The sequence below is a fragment of the Macadamia integrifolia genome, chromosome 1 (assembly GCF_013358625.1).
Source record: "Macadamia integrifolia cultivar HAES 741 chromosome 1, SCU_Mint_v3, whole genome shotgun sequence".
NCBI classification, from domain to species: domain Eukaryota; kingdom Viridiplantae; phylum Streptophyta; class Magnoliopsida; order Proteales; family Proteaceae; genus Macadamia; species Macadamia integrifolia.
The window spans coordinates 27,704,855-27,727,405 of NC_056557.1; the positions used below are offsets into that span (position 1 = coordinate 27,704,855).

The 22,551-nt window shown below is 39.9% G+C and overlaps 1 protein-coding gene across 2 annotated transcripts; it reads left to right on the forward strand.

Moving 5' to 3' along the window:
- Positions 1-1,917: 1,917 nt before the first annotated feature.
- LOC122085256 (spermidine hydroxycinnamoyl transferase-like) lies at positions 1,918-3,878 on the forward strand. 2 transcript variants are annotated; one of them, XM_042653758.1, is made up of 2 exons: positions 1,918-2,185; positions 2,329-3,878. In XM_042653758.1, the coding sequence occupies exon 2, from the start codon at positions 2,417-2,419 to the stop codon at positions 3,785-3,787; it is 1,371 nt and encodes a 456-aa protein (XP_042509692.1). In that variant the 5' UTR covers positions 1,918-2,185; positions 2,329-2,416; the 3' UTR covers positions 3,788-3,878. The 2 variants fall into 2 exon arrangements, with proteins under 2 accessions (XP_042509692.1, XP_042509682.1); XM_042653748.1 differs by having other exon boundaries at positions 1,918-2,168.
- Positions 3,879-22,551: the final 18,673 nt, after the last annotated feature.

The following is a 22,551-nucleotide window of genomic DNA, read 5'->3' on the forward strand; positions in this document are numbered from 1 at the left end:
AAATAATGTTTAAATGGACCAAATAATTCGGTTTAATTCGGATTCGGTCCGAATTATTCGCGATTTATATTCATTTTGGAAAAAGTTGCGAATTTTAAAGAATTTTATTTTTAATTCGGATTCGGTCCGAATTTTTGATAAATTTCGAAAAAATTCGGTTTGGCCGAATTATTCGGCCGAATTGATAACTATGGGAAATATTGGCAGAGACTTGAATGGATTTCCAACTGTGACAATTCGTTTTCAAGGAGAAGCGCAGCTGGTTTTAGAGAGATGGAGTATTTTCATCAATGATGGGAAGGAAAGATTTTGCTTGGCTTTCGCTTCTATTGGTGGTTCCATTACGAGAAGCATTATTATTATAAAAAATAAAAAAACCCTATATGTAAAGTCGACAATGATAAGTGATTATAATCATTCGTGGGAAAATTATCAGTAATTGTTATATCGGTGTAGTGAGTATCGAATGATTGAAAATCCCTTCGATGTATATCTAAATGCTTTCAATCATTTGATGCTTACAACATGTAGAGGATGTGGACTTGCATTTTCCTAGACATTATATTTAATTTCGACCATTGATCTTTATATAAATAATCTAAGTCATCAATTGCTTTTATGCCTCCGTTAGTGGTTTTACCTCTACACTCGGTTTTCATTTTATGACCTTTATATTTGATGAAAGGAACTTGGAACTCCTTGATTCTTGAAACCACAAGTTGGACCAGCAGCGCCTATTCTCTTTCTCTTTCGTTTTTTCTCTTCTCTATTTTTTTTTCCTCTCTTCTTCATCCTCCAATGATGAAGGGACATCTCGAATTGGTTTCTTGTATAAATGGTTTGATTCAATGTAAGATTTTTTAGATAAAACCAAAATCAAACCCTTTAATCAACGATTTCATATATTAAATGATTTCAGTTTAAACAATTTTCTTATATGTTCTAATATTTTTTATCCAAGCTACTTCTTTAACTTTAAACAAGCTACTTCTTTAACTTCAAATTTCTTAATGAAATGAATTTAAATTTTAACATTAAATGGAATTTTTTATTATTATATGCGTTTTTTTTGTTAGCTGTTTGATGTAAACTTAATTTTTGTATAGAATTATATATAAAATGACTTAAATTATTATATATTAATCGATTTAACAACGGTTAAATTTTAAAACCAAAATTAAACTATAGATTTAATTTTAAATTCAATATCAAACGATTTCAGTGTAAACAATTCAGTTCAATTTCAATAAACGGATTCGATTTCAAATTCACATCTTAACCTCCGCAATACCAGCCCCCACCCCACGTAGCCCGGCTATTCAAATTTTACCCCACCATAGCCACCGCATCCGCCTCCGCCATCACGAACACCACGACCACCTCCCGCCCCTTCTCCCTTATCCACCGCAGTCCTTCTCAACTCCCACTGTACTCACCTACTCACCTAACCAGATCAAAACAATGGCCCAGAGGACTCCAACCCCACTTAGTGCCTCGAACTCTTCGAAGACACAGCCGTTCGGTTAAGGACCGCTCTCATTTATTTAAAAGCTCAACGTTGGAACGATACAATGATCTGCCGACACTCTTGAGTGGATGATGTTGAACCACTAGAGTCTGTCAACAGATTCATCAAAATCCAAAGTAGCAAGCAATGATGACAATGACCTGCCGACACTCTTGAGTGGATGATGTTGAACCAGTTGTAGACTGTCAACAGGTTCATATAAATCTAAAGTGGCAAGTAATGATGACAATGACCTGCCGACACTCTTGGGTGGAGTGACGACGAACCAGTAGACTTTGTCAACAGATTCATCTAGATCTAAAGTAGCAAGTAATGATGACGGGACTGCGAGGGTGAGGTGGGGTTGGCATTTTGTTTTAATAAAAGGGTTCAAAAACTAATATGTAAATGCAGTGGGCAGGGTTGATGATGGAGACGAGGCTACCGCGTGTGGGTGGGGGTTGGGTTGGGATTGTAGAAGGTGATTCGTACTCATGGTGGAATAGAGAGGTGTTCGATCACAGGGTCAATGGCAAGGCAAGGCTGGGTTGGGTGGGGATGGCGGTAGCGGTGGCGGATACAGGGATCGGTTGGGTTTCAGAGGTGATACGAACTCATCATGGCGATGAAGTAGGTGGTGGAAGAAGAAACAGATGGGATGGTAAATCGAAACATCAAGTAATCGGTTATTTTAATTTTTTTTCTGTACAATCAATTTTCTCTTTATATGAGCCAACAGGTACAGTCATTTTCTTCAGACGACACGTGATTTCCTGTCATCTTTGACTCCCATTTTACTGTTATCGTGCTCTTTTCTGTAGGCTCTCCTCACTTGCTTCCAAAATGCCCTGAAATTATAGAGGAAGTGGCTTCTAAGTTGTGAAGTGAAAAGAGAAAAGCTGAATAGAGATGGTGAAGCTCGTGGGTTCCTACACAATCATTCCAGCACAGCCAACTCCGGCCGGCAAGCTTTGTTTATCAGAGTTAGACCAAGTTAAGCCTTTTACTCATGCACCGATCATCTACTTTTACCGCCCCTCAAATAACTCCATCATCCTCTCCTCTGCAATGGACACCATGAGAGACTCTTTGAGTAAAGTTCTAGTGCAGTTTTACCCATTAGCAGGTAGGCTTCAATGGATCGAAGGAAGAAGGCTTGAACTAGATTGCAACTCCATGGGAGCTCAGCTCTTTGAAGCGGAGTCCGACGCCGAAATCTCCGACTTTGGAGACTTCACTCCAACCCCGAAGATGGAAGATCTCATCCCTCCCATCGATTACACCCTCCCCATTAACGAACTCCCTATCTTTCTAGTGCAACTCACCCGATTCAGTTGTGGTGGAATCAGTGTCTGTGCCGCTATTTCTCACTCTGTTATTGATGGCTTCTCGTCCATGCAATTGATGAATACGTGGGCGAAAGTATCCCGTGGAGGAGACCTGGACACACCACCACCGTTAATAGACTCACGTTTATTACGCAGGAGTGAACACTACCCGGCCGCCCCACGGTTCAAACACCCTGAGTTTAGTCCGCCACCGGTTTTAATTGATCGGACCGATGACAGAGAGGAGAGAATGAAGGAAACCACAGTGATCATGTTCGAGTTGACGAGAGATCAAGTGGAGAAGCTCAAGAAGAAAGCTAATGAGACCCTTACTGGTCGGCCCTGTAGTAGAAACGAAGCCATTGCTGCTCACATCTGGAGGTGTGCATCCAAAGCCCGTCAGCTGAAGTATGAGCAGCCGACAATGATGCGCATAGCCGTCAATAGCCGGAAACGGCTTCGTCCTCCGCTCCCAGATAATTACTTTGGAAACGGTCACTTACATACATATGCGACGAGCCTGGCGGGTGAATTGATGGAGAAGCCATTAGGGTTTGCTGCAAGTAGGATCAGAGAGGCAGTGGAGAGGATGACTGATGAGTATTTTAAGTCTGCCATTAATTTCTTGAGAAGACAAGAAGATTTGGGAGCTTTCAGGACTGGGTTCCACCGCGATGCGGTCGGGCGTAAACAAGGGGACTTCCTTGGGAACCCCAATCTTGCTATTACTAGCTGGTTAGGGCTGCCCATCCATGGCGCGGATTTTGGATGGGGAAAGCCCATTTACATGGGACCGGGGAAGTTAGGGTTTGATGGGAGGTCTTTTATCATACCAGGACCTAATGACGATGGATCTATCATTATTCCATTACGTATGATTCCTGCACACATGGAGGGTTTCACGAAGTTTTTCTATGATGATATTGTTAGCAATTATGAATCGAAACTTTAATGGGCATCAAATACATTACACCTCATTACACCTCTATTGGTGTATTGTATTTAGAATTTGATATCTTCTTATTAAGGGAAAAATTGTCTAACCTCTCTTTGTTTTGTCAAATATTAGACAATTATTGCTTATTATGTTGGGATTAAAAGGTCATTCCACTTGAAGTACGTGCTAGGGGAAAAAGTAAAAAATCCGAACTTTAATCCTGCCTCTAGTGCATTAATGTAATTCAAAACTATTAGACAATAGATACCAGAAAAGTGGCAATTACCATGGCAATTACCAGAGCAACTTGTCGTAACTTGAAGGAATTGTCTGGGATTTTTGGATTTTTGGGCTCCCGGCAGGAGTCTCTTGTGTCTTCTTTCTTTGGAAGAGTAAGGATAGCATTAACTTTCTTCATTCTTTGAGTTGAGTCAAGGTTCGTCTTCCCAAAAACGAGGGAAGTCTGGGTCTTCATAAAATTAAAGATGCCAATGTTGTTGGTATTATTAAACTTATCTTATCTGAAAAGTGGTTTTAAAAACAGGAGACCATTTCGGTGGATTGGATTTAATCTAGATACCTCAAAACTAATTCTATTCGGGTTACCACGTACTCTGTGAATGTCTCTTGGGCGTGGAGGAAAATTCTGAAATATCCCTACTTTGTCTCTGATCATATCAAATCTTCCATTTGATGATGATTCTAATACTTATCTTTGGCTTGATAATTGGTACTCTGATAGATATCTAATTACTAAATATTGCAATAGAATTAGATATGATATGGGATCAGATAGGTTGGCTAAGGTGTCTTCCATTCTTCGAGATGGTGTTTGGTACCCTAGCCTTGGTACTTCAAATACTCTAATTGAAATGTGGAACAAGTTATCAAGTATTCGGTTGAGACCTAAAGGTAGTGGCAACATGATCCTCTGGATAGATAATTCCTCTTGCAGTTTTACCTTAACTTTTGCTTGGAATCTGGTTCGTTCTATTGCTTAAGTTGTCCCATGGTATAAAATAGTTTGGTTCTCCTTGGCTATTCCAAGGCATTCTTTCACAATATAGAGAGCTATGACCAATTGTCTTCCTACTCAAGACTTTTTTATGCATAGAAAATATTTCTATTCCTAATTATTACCTATGTTGGAATTCCTTTGAAAGCTTTGAGCACTTGTTTTCGAATATCCTTTCTAAGTCGGTTTGGGGAGGCATTCTTCGAAAGCTTTAGTCGAGTCCAAGAATTATTCTTCGATTTAAAAGAAAATGTAATTGGATTTTAAACGCCTTCAACAGTAAAAATAGTAAAAATCTGTGTGATTATCTTAGTAAGTTGGCTCTTAGTACAACATTATAACATATTTGGTGGAAAATGAACAAAAGAAGATGGACTACCACTTCACGTACTCTAGAGCAGATGTGGGATGATATTACTTTTGATGTGAGGGATAAAATTCTTCACAATTACGATGTTTGCCCTAATACAAATAGAAATAGGTTCTTGGCACCTTCTTGGGACCTACTGCTCTTCTCTTCACCCCCCTTAGTTTGATTGTATCTTCTTTTCTCTTCGTCTGTGTTCCCCTCCCCTATTTTCTTGTATCATTCTCTTTATTTTGTTTGTTTTTCCCCTTTTTTAATTGTATCCTCCCTTCATTTGCTTGTTTCTCCCCCCCCCCTCTGGTTTGTCCCCACTCTTAGGGGTTGCGACCTTTTTCTTTTTGGACTTGATAGGGCTTTCTCCCTAATCTAGCCAGTTTGGCTTTGGCTGTTGTTTTTGTTTTTTGTTTCACTTTCCTGGTTATATATATATATATATATACATTTTTAGTTCGTGTTGATTATAGCGCAACTAAATATGTTTTACAAAATGATGTTTCAAATCTTGCATCAAAACAAATTTTTGCCCGATGACAAGCTTTATTATCAATTTTTGAATTTCAAATAGAATATATTAAAAGATAATCAAATTCTGTCCCTGACTTTCTTACCCGTGAATTCCTACAGGGCCAGATTCCACAAATCAACCTTATCAGGATGGCTCCCCCTAAGGAGTCCACCTCCTCAAACTCCCTTATCAAAGCCAAATCCAGTTATGGTGCCTCTGTAGCACCATTAAACCAAATAGTCACTAGGAGCCAGTCCTAGTTGGCCTTCTCAAATAAACCCTACTCTCATACTGTAGTTCTATCCTCTACAGCAGGTCCCTTCCAAACCACAAACAGGCCAAGCTCCAGCCTACAAACAGCACAAGTCAAACCTCTCCACAATTCTCAAGGTCCCATATACAAAAGCCAATACCATGAAAAACCATACAAAGAAGACCTCTTTACTATTGAGGAACCCCTCTTCAAAATGACAAATTCCCCTGTCAAGATAGCTCAAAATGTCTTCTTTCAAGGATGGCACAATCATTCGGCTTCTGCTGCAAAAAAATCAGGAATTCTATGAGTTTATCCTTGTAGATACTGACTCTGTCAGATTCAAACTCAATTATGACAAAAAAGATCAAACACTGGTTACCCACACAACGGTGACCATCTGCAAAATCCTCACCCTTCAAGATTGGGGTGGTCACCCCCTTACCACAAGAAATTTTTCAGTGACCTTTAATCCTCAAACTTATACCTACTATGATTACCAATAAGCCTGGTACAAAGCCTTCTGTTTCCAAAACAGGATACACTGTCACTGTTGGTTTTTCTATTTTGAATACAGATTCAATAACCAAACAGTAATATGGTTCCCTAAGTGGTGGGATCAATATGGTCCTATGATTGAAATCCTTCCACCTCAAATACAAAATTCATTTCAAATATTTTGTCAAAACCCGACCCCACTACCACACCAACCTGACCTTCTCCGGTTCTTTCTCCATTGCTGCTTGGCATGGATACTTTATTGGGAATACCAAATATATGATTTCTAGACATCTGACTGGGCCGCCCTAGTCCTTTGTCGGATCTTCAACGTCAAATGGTGGGACAACTACGACGTCTCCAAATGCGAGAAGACATCACTTATCCAAAGTCTTATGGGCCTCAAACCTGTTCCGGCCCTCCCTGCATCATCAAAATCAAGTATCAAAAGTGAGAAGGAAGCCCTTCTTGCCCGATTGGCTGAGCTCGGTTTCGACTCAGACAATGATGAAGATTCCAGCGACGACGCCTACAGTCTAGGGTCCATCAAAGGATCTATGCCAGCCCAATGCTATGGCCAAGACCCATATGAAGATGACCCTGATTATGAGCCGGCCAGCTCCAAAGCATCTTCCTCAAGCACATTCAAAGAAGTGACCTCCCGAAGATCTCGTTGGGCTACAAAATCAAAATCCTCTTCGACCAAACCCTGATTTGTTCCCCAACGTCTACTAGGACCGTTTTAACCTAGTCGACTGGTGCAATCGTAAACTCACCTAGTCAAACAACCTCGGACGACCTATTAAGGAAAGGAGGTACTGTTACTATCCCAGGTTAAAGGACAGTCCGGCCAATACCAGACTCAGACAAATATGGTACAAAACACCCTTGATCAAACCAATACGAAGAATAGTGTCCCTGACACGTGGAATGCCGTGGTGCGATCATAGAAGATTCCAACTCAAAGGACAAGATCAACTCCAACTTTCGGCGCCCACAGTGCCACAAACAGTATCCCAAATTTAAGTGCACAGTACCAAATGAAATTTAGTACTGTTCAAAATTGTAATTTCCAATAGTGGTTAATGAAACCCAAATGCACCGAAAACTGAAATGTAATCCAAATGAGCCTCCTTACATTATAAAAGGAGCACTACCCCATTACCCAAACCACTTGTAGTTCCAACTTATAGAAAAACTTGTAACTCCAAACGTAGAGAGGGAGAAGCTCCGAAGCTCTCATGTTCTCTGCAAAGTTCATCAAAGCTCCACCGAATTTCCAAGTACTCCGTCGATCTTCAAACAACTCCAGGTTCCGATCGTCTCTACAAGTCTGATCACCCTCAAAGGTTAGCACCAGCAAACTCCAAAGACCTCTCAAAGATCAATATATCATTCTTCTTCTCAAACCTTCTAACCCAAACCTACCCAAAGTTCTGTATCAAAGATCTCCAAATATTATATGCAAACTTTACTTTTATTTTCAAATTATATCATTATTTTCTGTATTTCATCTGCATATAGCTCGCTTCTTATTCTATTCTCAGATCAAAGCCTACAGTCGTGCCTCTTGATTCTAAGAAATAGATCTGGTTAAGCAGCTTTTAATTTTGTGCAATTTCGTATCCTTTTATCTTTATTTGAATTTTAAGTTCATGGTCTTGTTCTTTATTTACTTGTTTATTTTTAACTCAGCACGATTTAGTTCTAAGTAAGGTATCGCACCTATCTTAGTGTTAGTCTCCTTGCTGGATCGGAGTACGGTATTCCACCTCTCTCGTCCATCTTACCATAGAGAACCAGGAGATCCCTATTTCCCTGGATTTTGGTCAGATCGATCCTATTAATTTGGTCCCTCTTACATCAACACATCCTTCTTCTTCTCAAACCTTCTAACCCAAACCTACCCAAAATTCTGTATCAAAGATCTCCAAATATTATATGCAAAGATCTCCAAATATATATATATATATATATATTCCATTCACTAAAAAACAAATGAAAGGATAGGCCTTAAGTCATCAAAAGTGTTCGTTAGTGGTTGGGAGTTTGCAAAAGTGGCTACAAAGTGGGCGGAAGTGATCCATGAGAACAATGGTTCTACCTATGATGGTTTTTAGCTATTTTTAATTAATTTCATACATGATATTTGAGGTCTCTATTGGTTGTATTTGAGAGTCCATAACCTATAGATCAATCCTTGAAATTTCAATGTGAACAATCTCTATTGAGACTGGTTGATTGAATCAAATAGATTTCAAAGGCATTTTTTGTAGAAATCATGAATCCCCATACCCATTCCACTACAATGAATATACAGAAGACCATCAACCTATCATCTATAGAATCTTGTTCTTGTTTTGTGTTGGGGGCAACATTTCAAAACAGGATTTCATCATCGGTCACACCTTATAACTGCCCATTTGACACCTCACTGCTATTGCTATACCACTCAAGTTAAGATAATCAATGGGCTGGATGTTGCAGCCAACAAACCATAGAAGGGGGTATCAACGTGGAGGTTAGTGTCACATTTCCAGATCTAGTATGTGTTGGAAGGAGTGATCTTGGCGATGAGGGGGATGATGGAGCTCTAGAGTGGAAGGAGATATCTATGTAAAAGTTGCGCATCTTGTGGATGACACTAATGAAACAGGGGAAGAGGCGGCGCCACTTGAACCAAGCAGAAGGATTTTGAATGCATTCAAACCAAAGGTATTTTGGATGAAAATATAGGTGCTTCATGTCCAAATCTGATGCCATCAATTTTTGCTACCAGTTGAGTGTGTATCATCATGGACATCGCCAAGGCCGATCTCGTGGGAAAAACATTGGGAAAGGCAGGAGAGGAAAAGGTGGTCGATAGAAGAGGATAACATTGAGCTACTACCTGGTGTATAGGTAACAGTCGGAGTTTGGCCCTCTTCTGGGCACATCTCTGGGTCTCGCACTGCCACATCCTCCCTTGGGAACACATGTGGGCCTATTTCGTAAAGGTTATTTTCTCTTAGGGGTTTCCTAGGAGAATAAATGATTGACAAATATTGGGGATTGAGAAAGATAATATTTGGAGTTGCCACCTAAGATTAGGGCCTAGGACTCGATGGGAGAGCCCGATTTATAGGGAAAGGGCTCGAAAGTTGGTCTAGCCCAAAATAAGAGTTGGTGTCAGGTTACGGAGCTGAAAAGGTGTTAGACACTCACTCAATCAGTTGCACCGATCTTCCTACTAGATGCTCAAGAACGAACATTCTCTCTTAATTAATCTTATACCACATACATGGATAAATTATTGTTACACTACTATGTACACTACCATATCTAAATTAAAAGTTTATATTTTGCCTACCGAGTTGAGAGGTCATACTTGTGCTTGACCCTTATTTCGGGTCGAGAGGGGTGGGTCCCTATTATAGACACAAACTTCGGTGAGTGTCCCCAGCTTAAGCAGAGGTGGATTGACTGTCCTGCTTTCCTTCTACAGAGAATTTGGCCTTCTTATGACCTTTCATAACTTTGAGAATTTTTGGAAATTTTTTAAAATTTTAGCAGAGTTCTGGGAACCCTCGAGAATATGGAGCTTTTTGTGACTTCTTAATAGTATAGAAAGGATTCCTAAGGATTTTTAGAGGTTAGGGAATCTTTTTAGATTTTTTTATTTTTAGAATTTTAGGGCACGAGAATCAAGGCAAGGGAATCTTGGGAATATAATGAATATGGGGTTCAGGAAGGGATTTTGGGGGTTCTTAAGGCTTCCTAAAGGTTTTGGGAATTTTTTGGATCTCTTTTTGGATTTTTGGGGTTTTAGCACGCGAATTGATGTGAGAAAATCTCTGCCAATTTTGAGCATATGGAGGAGAGAGAGTGCAAAGGGAGGCAAGAGGGTACTTCTCAGATTTGGAGCCCATAGTGGCTTGGTGTGTGCTGGAATGGAGCAAATGAGCCCTATTTAAAGGTTTTTGCCAAGGGACAGGGGGCAAAATGGTCATTTTGGACCACGGGCCTCTCTAAAACCTCACGGAGCCGCCAAAAAATAGCGGGCCTTGGGGGTCAAAATGGTCATTTTTCCGGTAGTTTTGCCCTAATTAGGGTTTCTGACTTGTAGAAGCAATTTTGGGAGATCGAATGGTCTGATTTTCATGCATCATATATCGTCAAAATCATCATTGCAAGGACTATCGAATGGTATGGGTGTTGATATCATTTTTTCCTCAAAAAATTTTGAGATTTGCTAGGAAGGACTTATCCTATTGCAAACTGGGGGTATTCAGACAATCCTTGTTCATGTCGTTTCTGCACCATCCGAGAGTACTTAGAATCAATTATTCAATATATAGCATTCTAATATCACGTGCCAGAAGATCGAGCATGATTTGGATAAATTAGGGTTTCAGGCTGGATTTGGGTTTAGATCCAGTTTAAGGTTTGGGTTAGTGTTTGGTTCTAGGTCATTTCTAGAAGTGCCAAATCCTCTTCAAAAGAGAGTGTATATCTCATCCACATCCTGTGAAATCATCATTGCCAAGGGCGGTGACAATACCAGCTTGTCTGAGATGATCTAGAAAACCAGAGTCACAAAACTCCCCACCACCATCGGGTTAAAAAACCTTGATTTTCTTGTCAAGTTGTCTCACTACCATACTTTGAAACGGAAGAAAAACCTTAAAGAAGTCAGATTTTCTTTTAAGAGGATAAATCCAACTATATCGAGAGTAATCATCAACAAACAATGCATAATATCAAAATTTTTGAACACTAGTGATTGGAGCAGTTCCCCAAAGATCACAATGAATTCGAGCCAAAGGTTCCAACAGTACGAGTAAAAGATGAAATGAAAGGCAATTTGACACTCTTACTAATCTGACAACTGCTACAAATGTTTTGTGACTTATGAGTAACAGTAATAGCTCGAGTGCTCTGCAAAAACCGAGTTATTCTTCCTTGTGGATGCCCTAAACGTTGATGCCACACGTCCTTTGTTGTGGATCAAAATTTGTTTGAAAAATGAACTTCTGGTTGAGGCTTATTGTCGAACACATATAGCCCTACAGGTCTACTCCCCCCGATGCCAATATCTTCCTTGTTTGTAAGTCCTTAACCAGAAAACCATTACTATCAAACTCAAAAACATAGGGATAATCTCTAGTGAGTTGAGAGACTGACAGTAGATTCTTGCGGGTGGAAGGAACTAACAGTACATCTTTTAAAGGTAGTGTAGTATTTCCTTGAACAACACTCCCATCACCAACATATAAATAGGCAGGTGGGTTCCATTACAAACCATAACAGTATGAGTACCATCATAGGGGGTAATACTATTGAGATTACCTGCATTATCGGTGATGTGAACTGTAGCTCCTATATTTTCATTAAAAACAATATGCCTCGAGATATAAACACAACCAGTAGAGTAGTGCAGATAGTGATATCCTTTATGCCTATCACTATAACCCAAAAAGATACATGGTAGGGAACGATTTTCGAATTTATTGGTGGCATAGCCCCTCAAGTATGGAAAGCACTGAGTCCCAAAAATCCTTAAGACACTATAGTCAGGAATCTTATCATACAACAGATGTAATGGTGTATCCATTTGAAGGATCGGTGAAGGCAGTCAATTAATTAAAAAAAAAAATTGTAGTTGTAAATGCCTCAACCCAGTACCGCAGAGGAAGTGAAGCATTGAACATCATTGCAAGACCCAGTTCAATGATATGTCTGTGCTTTCGTTCAACAATGCTATTCTATTCAGGAGCCTTAGGACAAGAGATGATGAACAATATCAGCTTGTCTGAGATGTTCTAGAAAACCATAATAAAAAAACTCCCCACCACCATCTGATTGAAAACCCTTGATTTTCTTGTCAAGTTGCCTATCTACCATTCTTTGAAAGGAAAGAAAAACCTTAAAGAACTCAGATCTTTCTTTTAAGAGGATAAATCCAACTATATCGAGAGTGATCGTCAACAAACAATGCATAATATCGAAATTGTTGAACACTAGTGATTAGAGCAGTTCCCCAAAGATCACAATGAATTCGAGCCAAAGGTTCAACAATAGGAGTAAAAGATGAAATGAAAGGCAATTTGACACTCTTACTAATTGGACAACTGCTACAGATGTTTTGTGACTTATGAGTAAAAGTAATAGCTCGAGTGCTCTGTAAAAACCGAGTTATTTTTCCTTGTGGATGCCCCAAACATTGATGCCACACGTCCTCTGTTGTAGATCGAAATCTGTTTGAAAAATGAACTTATGGTTGAGGCTTACTGTCGAACACATATAGCCCTCCAAGTCTACTCCCCGATGCCAAAATCTTCCTTGTCTATAAGTCCTTACCCAAAAACGATTACTAACAAACTCAAAAACACAAGGATAATCTCTAGTGAGTTAAGAGAATGACAGTAGATTCTTGCGGATGGAAGGAACTAATAGTACATCTTTTAAAGGTAGTGTAGTATTTCCTTGAACAATACTCCCATCACCGACATGTGAAATAAGCAGGTGGGTTCCATTACCAATTATCACAGTATGAGTACGATCATAGGGGGTAATATTATTGAGATTACCTGCATTATCGGTGATGTGAGTTGTAGCTCCTGTATTTGGAAACCAGGCATTATCCTGTGAATCAGAGAGATGCATTGCTGCAATGCTTGTGGAACATCTAGAGCTTGAAAATTATTGTCAAATCGGCTCCAGCACTCAAGTGCACCATGTCCTAATTTGTGACAGATCTGGCATCTAATAGATCTAGCATATTTATTCTGCATATTCTTATTTCCATAGCTCAGTTGTTGTTGAAACAGAGGTTGTGGTGAAGAGGTGTTGTTCTGTCGAAACTGATCTTTGTGCTGTGATTGAGAAACAAATGTATTTCCTCTGTTTGTGGAACCACTATTCTGTTGTGCCTGTCACTGACTGGACTGAACAAATCCACGACCTTGTGAGGTAAAATACCCTTTCTTTTGATCTTCTTGGTTCGTTCACCATAGAAAGCCAAATGAGGATTAACAGATTCATTTTGATGATTCTGATTGTGTAACTCATGACTCTGCAGTAGAGGAATAAGATAGGCATAGCAAGGAACTGGTGATTTGATCATCGTTGTGGCAAAGGTCTCATAAGCCGATCCAAGATTTGTAAGTAATGAGAAGATCTTCTTCTGACCTGTTACTAGTTTGCCGATTTCATTGAATTGATCGCATATGTTCTTGAACTCTACAAGATGATCCGATAATGGTGTGGTATCCTTCTTTTTCCAGAAGTGAATCTTAGAAAATAGTTCAAATTCTCTAGCTTCTGAAACCTGAGAGAAGGATGTTGATAGCACATTCCATAGTTCACCAGAGGTCTTCACTCCAACAGCTAAACCGAGAATCTCCTCAGATAGAGTGCCGGTTATCCAAGCTTTGACAAGCTTTTCGGTTCGAGTCCAAGATATGAAATCTGGATATGGAATTTGCTTTCCCTCTGAACTTGGGGATTCTTGAGCTGGCATAGGAGAATCACCATTAATAAAACCAAGAAGGTCTTGACTCTCTGTCAGAGACAACATTTGATTTTCCCAAAGAAGGAAATTACTCTGAGTAAGTTTCAGAGAAACAAAATTGGCAACATTGAGGTTGCAAGGATAGTGATACAGATATGAAATAGAACTACTGGAACTAGTAGACATGGTTTCTTGAACTAATTTGAGAAAACGATTCAAGAAAGCAAGCAGATCAGACTTGATCCAAGAACAGATCAAACGAACAGAACTAAACTTTAAATTCAAGAACAGACTTCAAATCAAAGAACAGTAAGAGGAGGTAGGAAGGAAAATGCTTTCCTGAGAGAATGGATCTACACCAATCAGATCTGTAATTTTCCTTCGAAGAAAGAAGAAAGATTGATCAGAGTGAAGATGACCTCCATTGTCTTCTGCGTGAGAAATTCTCTCTTGAATGCTCTAATACCATGAAGAGATTTAACGAGACGGAAAGTATGAAAAGGTTTCTCACATAATGTGAGATATGTCCTCTGGATTTTAGATATATATGGAGAGAGTTTTAAGGTACAATTACAAACAGCCATCTCTAACAACCTAACTAAATAGCAGTATGAGATGTGTCATCTAACAGAGTTTGTTACACGGCTGACGTGGCCAAAATGATGACTTGAGTCATCCTTATTAATGCCTGCATCAATTCCATCAGGTGAGAAAATAGCCGTAGTTAGAGGAAACCTTTTCACCAGGCACTTTGGAACCCAGACAGGGTAGGCAGTTGCTTTCCCAGAGAGAGAGAGAGAGAGAGAGAGAGAGAGATGAAGATATTCACTACAGAGGCACCTGCTAAAAGCGAAACAAAGAGAAAAAAATAACCAGAAAATACCAACCTCTTACTATTCAACAAAGAGAAAAGACCACCACCAACCCAAACGTCTCAGTTATATTTGTAGATGAAGAACCACTCAATTCCTACTGTGGAATGGAATAGTTGAACCCTATTGGTGGCTAAATCCCATCCCATACTCAAACCATCAATGAAAAAGTAATACCAAAACACAAATATATTGGAGACATAACGATTCAAGAGAGAAGCCATACAGAGTTCCTTGACAGGAGAGGATTGTTAAAATGCAATTCCAAATTAAAAAGAAGAGACTTCAGATGGACTTTAACATGCCCAAGATAATTGAGACAATGCAACTCAGATGCTTCTTGTACATGACTCAGTCTCTATGATGTCATTTTTCTCTCTAAATACTATTTTATATTTACTCTCTTACTCTGAAATGGAAGATGGTGTTAAATACTACTCTGTAGACTTGAATAAAGCACACATTGTGGCAGTTTACACTTGAGGATCATGTTCTGACCAAAAAAAAAATTACTGGTTATGGCAGTTCAATAGTGAAACTAACAGCCTCCAAAAGCTAGTCATTTTTTCTAAATACGGCATAAGTAATTATCAACAGCATACCTGGTCAGTGCACTAAAAATCTGGCATGATTTGTAGTGGTGCGTCAAGTTGATAGTCGCCACTTATTATAATTAGTCATAACTTATCAATCTTTTTTGCCTGGATTCTTGCGCTCGTCCTTGCTTGAAATCTCCATGTAACCAACACATTAAGTTGGGATAAGGTTTTGAATATTGTTGTTGTATACCTGGTCAGTGCACTCAAAACTTTTGAAGTATTGAAGGTTAGGATTGACCAAAAGCAATCTACCACAGGACTTTGCAAAAGTGGGACTGGATTTGCAACTGATTTACACCCTTTTTTTCTCTGAAAAGTGGGTTAGACTAATATGTCTAAACTCAATACAATTAGTCTTGAAGAGGAAGCTGAATACAACTAACCTTGACAGCATTTGCTCTTAATGATTGGGAGATTAGCTCAATATCAAGAATGATGCTAGTAGAGAATGTAGAAACACAACCCTAAAACAATGCAAAAGATAATGGAAAAACAAAACAAACAATGCACACGGATTTTACGAGGTTCGGTAATGTTGCCTACGTCTCCGGTGAGATGAGATCCTGCTTCACTATCAATGGAGAATAGGGTTACAGCGCTCGTCCTCATACCTCTCAGTATTACTTGCATTACAGAGAAAGAAACCCTCGCTACAAATATATAGCGAAAAAACCATAATCCGAAAAGTATACAATTACCCTCAAATAAAAAATTCGAGCAGGGGGCTGCGTCCCCCTACACCCCCTGCTATGCAGGGGGGCCTCCTGCCCCCTTGCAACCCCCACGGCCCGCTAACCGGCTAGCGGGACCGCCGTCCTGCCTGTCTAGGTGCTGCACCAGTACTCCCTGGATTTAAACTGTGATGGAATACAAGACATCATACACCAACAATCTCCACCTTGGCTTGAATTCTGTCGAGCCTCCTGTAAAGATAACTTGTAGACGTCTTCATCATTGTACCTCATTAGAGGTACAAACCCGCACCTGTTTGGTGCGTCCCTCATCTTCAACAATGAGTACTATTAATCAAGTCCAAACAAGACTCGAACTTCTCTGTAGTAACTGGCTTTGTAAACATATCTGCAGGATTGAGATCTATATAAATTTCTCTCAAGTGAATACTGCCTTCTGATACAAGCTCCCTGATCTTGTGAAATCTCACATCAATATGCTTTGTCCTTGCATGAAACACCTGATTCTTTGCAAGATGTATGGCACTCTGACTGTCACAATGTAACACTGTACCTCCTTGCTCCAACCCTAACTCACGAACCAGTCCAGCCAACCAGACTCCTTCCTTGGTAGCCTCAACTGCTGCCATGTACTCTGCCTCTGTAATGGACAATGCAATTGTAGACTAAAGCATCGCCCTCCATGATATAGGTCCACCAGCCAATGTAAACACATACGCTATAGCAGACCTCCTCTTGTCTAAATCACCAGCATAGTCAGAATCAACATAACTTGCCAATTATGTAGAACTTCCCTTGCCACTGAACATAACACCTATATCTTTAGTTTTTCTCAAATATCTGAAGATCCACTTAATTGCATTCCAATGCTCCTTCCCTGGATTACTCATGTATCTGCTAACAACACTGACTGCATGAGACAAATCCGGCCTGCTACAAACCATAGCATACATGAGACGTCCAACTGCGCTAGCATAAGGGACTTGAGACATCTGCTCCACCTCCTCATGTGTTGTACGGCATTCCCTTTCAGATAACTTGAAGTGGCCAGCTAACGGAGTGCTAACCGGCTTAGCCTTTTCCATATTGAAACGCTCTAACACCTTTTCAATATACCTCTTCTGAGTTACCCAAAGTTTACCTGCATTTCTATCTCTAAGGATTTTCATGCCAAGAATTTTCTTAGCGGCACCAAGATCCTTCATCTCAAATTCAGCACTCAACAAATACTTCAAAGAGACTATCTCATGTTTGTTCTTTGCAGCAATGAGCATGTCATCAACATAAAACATCAACAAAATAATGGAATTATCACTTGACACTTTATAATAAACACAACTATCATACTCACTTCTTGTGTAGCCAATCTTCATCATGTGGGAATCAAAGCGCTTGTACCACTGCCTAAGAGATTGCTTAAGGCCATAAAGCGACCTCTTAAGCAGACAAACATGGTCTTCCTTTCCCTGCACCTTGAAACTTTCAGATTGTTCCATGTAAATCTCTTCCTCCAAGTCACCATGAAGAAATGCAATTGTCACATCAAGTTGTTCAAGCTCTAAATCATACATGGCCACCAAAGCAAGTAGTACCCTGATCGAAGTGTGTTTCACCACTGGAGAAAATATTTCATTGTAGTCTATCCTCTCCTACTGTGCATAACCTTTGGCTACAAGTCTGGCCTTATACCTTTCACGCTCCTTCTCAGATGCTGCCTCTTTCTTACGAAAGATCCATTTACACCCAATGATTTTTCTTCCCTTGGGTTTTTCCACAATCTCCCAAGTCTTGTTCTTCTGTAGAGATTCCATTTCCTCCATCATAGTTGTCATCCATTTATCATGCTGTGCATCACTCAAAGCATCATGGTAGGAAGATGGATCACTTGTACCTACAGTGAGGGCATAAGCAACCATGTCCTCAACCCCGTATCTCATAGGTGCTTTGTGAGTATTCTTCCCTTTACCCTTTGCCACAATATAGGGAACTTCTACTACTTCCTGTTGTCCTGGTAAGTCACTTGATGACTCATTATCTCTTATTGTTTCTAACTCACCTAACTCCACCTACACAGTAGAACCTTCTTTATTTTCATTAACTGCTTGTGAATTGTAATTTGACTTCACTATATGAGACTCATCAAACACAACGTCTTTGCTAACCACAACTTTCTATGAACTTGGATCCCACAACTTGAATCCCTTTACACCTTTCTTAAAACTAAGAAAGATACATTACTTAGACTTTGAGTCTAACTTCGAACGCTGCTCACTCTCAACATGCGCATAGGCTGGACAACCAAATATTTTTAAAATAGAATAATCTACTGGTTTTCCTGTCCATACCTCTTCAGGAATTTTACAATCAATTGCATTTGATGGAGACCTATTGATGAGGAAACATGCCATGTTCACTGCTTCTGCCCAAAATCTCTTACTCAACCCTGCATTCAGCCTCATACTCTGAGCTCTTTCTAGAAGTGTTCTGTTCATCCTTTCAGCTATACCATTTTACTGTGGTGTCTTTGGAATCGTGAAGTGACATGTGATCCCTTAAGTTTGCACAATTCTAGAAACGGCTTGTTTGTGTACTCTCCTCCATTATCTGTTCTCAAGTATTTAATTTTCTTTCTTGTCTTCCTTTCTACCTCAGCCTTCCATTCCTTAAATTTAGTGAACACCTCACTTTTATGCTTCATGAAGTAGATCTAGACTTTCTTTGAGTAATCATCAACAAAGGACACGAAGTATTCTGTCCCAACTTTAGATTTTGTTGTTGAAGGACCCCATACATCGCTGTATACATAATCAAGCACCCCTTTACTCTTATGTTTTACAGTTTTGAAACTAACCTTGCACTATTTTCTGAACACACAATACTTGCAGAAGTTCAGTTTACAAGTTTTTACTCCCTTCAACATTTTCCTTTTATGAAGCTCCATCAATCCTCTTTCTCCCATATGCCCTAACCGCATATGCCACAGATAGGTATCATTTGTATCAAATACTGCATCTGTAGTCACAGATGCTCCACCTATAACTGTGCTCCCTATGAGTCTGTATAGATTTCCTGCTAGCTGTCCCTTCATAGCAACCATTACACCCTTAACAACTTTGAGAACTCCACCTTCTGCTATGTACTTGCAGCCGTTTGAGTCAAGTGCCCTCAAAGATATTAAGTTTTTCCTTAATTCTGGTACATGTCTCATATCTGCTAAGGTTCTTACTATCCCATCAAACATCTTGATTTTGATAGCGTCTATCCCAATGGTCTTGCATACGGCATCATTCCCCATTAGGACAGACCCGCCATTATATGGTTGATATGTATCAAACCAATCCTTATGTGGACACATGTGATATGAACATCCAGAATCTAAAATCCAAGAATCAGAAGGTTGATTCTTACCTGATGATATAGAGAGTACATCTCCATCATCTCCATTTGAACTGTCAGCCACGCTAGCTTCCTCAGATGCCTTATTTACACATTTCTTCTTTAAGTCCGCCTTCCTCTTCAAGCACTCTCTCTTCAAATGACCTTCCTTCTTGCAATAGTAACAAGAGACCTTTGTCTTTGCCCCTTTTGATTTCGATCGACTCTTCCCAAATTCCTTCTGATTTGATCTCCCTCTTTCCTACTCCTTGTCATCTCCAAAAAAACCTTCTCCTTGAGATTTTGTACTACTGGCCTTCTTCCTTGTATCATTGGACATGAGGGTAGTTGCGACTTCATCCATCTCAAGGGTCTCCTTTCCGTACAAGAGAGTCGTTACTAGGTGATCATATGATTCTGGGAGCGACGATAGCAATAGTAACGATTTGTCTTCATCCTCGATCTTAACCTCCAGGTTTGTAAGTTTACTTACGATCTGATTGAACATGTTAAGATGCTCTAATAGATCCGTACCTTCCTCCATCTGTAGAGAATACAATTGCTTCTTCATGAACAACTTGTTCGTTAAGGACTTCGTCATGTAGATGCTTTCAAGTTTTGCCGATAACTGCGGTGCAGATTCGATACCCATAACATATTGTAGGGCATCGTCAGAAAGATTTAATTGAATAGCACTTACCGCCTTTTCCTCCATCTCTTCCCAATTTTCGTCGGTAATTTTTGTAGGTTTCTTTGACTTCCCCGACAACGTTTTCACCAAACCCTGCTGTATCAGAAGATCCTTCATCCTTTGACGCCAGAGGGTGAAATTGTTCTTCCCATTAGACCTCTCGATGTCATACTTGACATTCGATCCCTTCCCTGCCATCGTGATAGTAAACCCTAGAAAACGGAAACCTAGAGCTCTGATACCAATTTATAGAAACGCAACCCTAAAACGATGCAGAAGATAATGGAAAAACAAAACAAACAATGCACACGGATTTTACGAGGTTCGGCAAGGTTGCCTACGTCCCCGGTGATATGAGATCCTGCTTCATTATCAATGGAGAATAGGATTACAGCGCTCGTTCTCACACCTCTTAGTATTGCTTATATTACAGAGAAAGAAACCCTCGCTACAAATATATAGCGAAAAAACCCTAATCTGAAAAGTACACAATTGCCCTCAAATAAAAAATTCGAGCAGGGGGCTGCGCCCCCCTACAACCCCTGCTATACAGGGGGGCCTCCTGCCCCCTTGCAACCCCCACGGCCCGCTAACCGGCTAGCCGGAGCGCCGTCCTGCCTGTCTAGGTGCTGCACCAGTACTCCCTGGATTTAAACTGTGATGGAATACAAGACATCATACATCAACAGAGAAATCTTCCAGAATCAAAATCATATCAAGAAAAAAGCTATTGGAGTGTGAGAAATTGGAAGTATTCAGCGTAAATGCAATATGAATCTCTAATAGTTGATGAAACTATCAATTTCTTGATGAAGTTTTATTAGAAGAGTTCTATCTGAAGTTCAGTTCTTTATTTGAACAACAATGTTACTAGGCCCATATTCTCTTCAATATTTTTATCATGTACATTAAGAATTTCAACTTTATAGTCTCCACCATGTACTAAGAAGAGACTGGAACCAATGGAACTGATAAAACCAAATCATAGATAAACGATTACATTAAAGTTAAAAGGGAAGGTTATCAGAGATGGTCTAGGATTCTCCCTCACAAGAAGTGGGAAAATCTAAGAATTATCAGGACAAGGTTTCCTTTGAATTAATCCAACATTGATAATGAATTTGTTACTCCATTCTTGCTTCACTAGATCATTCAAAACCCACAAGTCTAGTTCATTATTGAAGACTGGATAGGAAAGACATAGAGAACCCTTCATCTACAGTAGAACAGAATGCTATCGTACTGGGCTACTGATCACTCTGAAATCCTCACTCACAAGGTCCATCAATAAAATATATCCATCCATCTGATATGATCTATGTGCCATCCAATGCAGAACTCCATTGGCCGAAAGCGGTTGACACTATGTCATGACCCTATAGGCAGTCGGCATGTCCAACTCTCACCAAGATCCACAACAACCACCATGTTTGTTTTCCAGTATTGTAAATACCCAACACTTGAACGACGCTAGCTTCAAGACTGTTTTTCCTAACTTCTTAAAGGTGATTACAACCCTGTACCTGTGATTTGAATCGTGGTATACCATTGAAGAGCTAAGAGGTAGGACATTATTGCCAGTAGGAGTGAAATAGGGCCGGGTTAGGCCGTATTTCTTAAAACCCCAACCCTGTCGGGCTCATGCTGAAGCCCAACCCTACAAAGGGTCACATATGTTAAGCCTATACTTACCAAAGGAGCTGTGGGGAGATGTTAAAATTATGCCCAGCCCTTTTCCACCCCTAATTCATAAATTTGCAGCAAACAAGATTGTCAATTTGGTTATAAGATAGACCTTAATTTTAATCGCCCAACATCACCATATCTCTCAGAAGTTGGACATACCAAAATTTGGCCCAGTTCTTCATAATTTCTATTGTATCTAAAGTACACATCAATATATACATGACAAGAGACATAAAGACAATCTATGTAAAGAAAAGAGGGGAAATAGTTTTGTCATTTGGTTGTCTTAACTCAATAGGTAAGTGTAACATATAATGTAGGTTGAAGTCACACATGCAGACACATGATGTGGGTTGAAGTCATACAGACAGCTTGAGTAACGCTTGTATAACACATGATGTGGCTTGTGTAACACAGGATATGGGCCTAGGGGAAGGGAAACACTATTACTAAACGCAATAATAGATCAGGGTTAAATCGGGTCGGGTTGGCCTAAGTCTCAACCAAGACCCAGCCTAACCCTGGTCAGGGTTAGGTTGGGCTGGCTTGGGTTGATCTTCATAACCGGGTTAAACAGGGTTTGAGCTCAAAGCGGGCTAGGGCGGGTTTAGACTGTCAGGGCCAAACTTACACCCCATGTAAAGGGCAATAAGAATTGGAACATAAATTGACCATGGGTAATTTAAAATTATCCATAGGGTTGATTCTCTGAAGTTGGGAATAGTCATATAAGG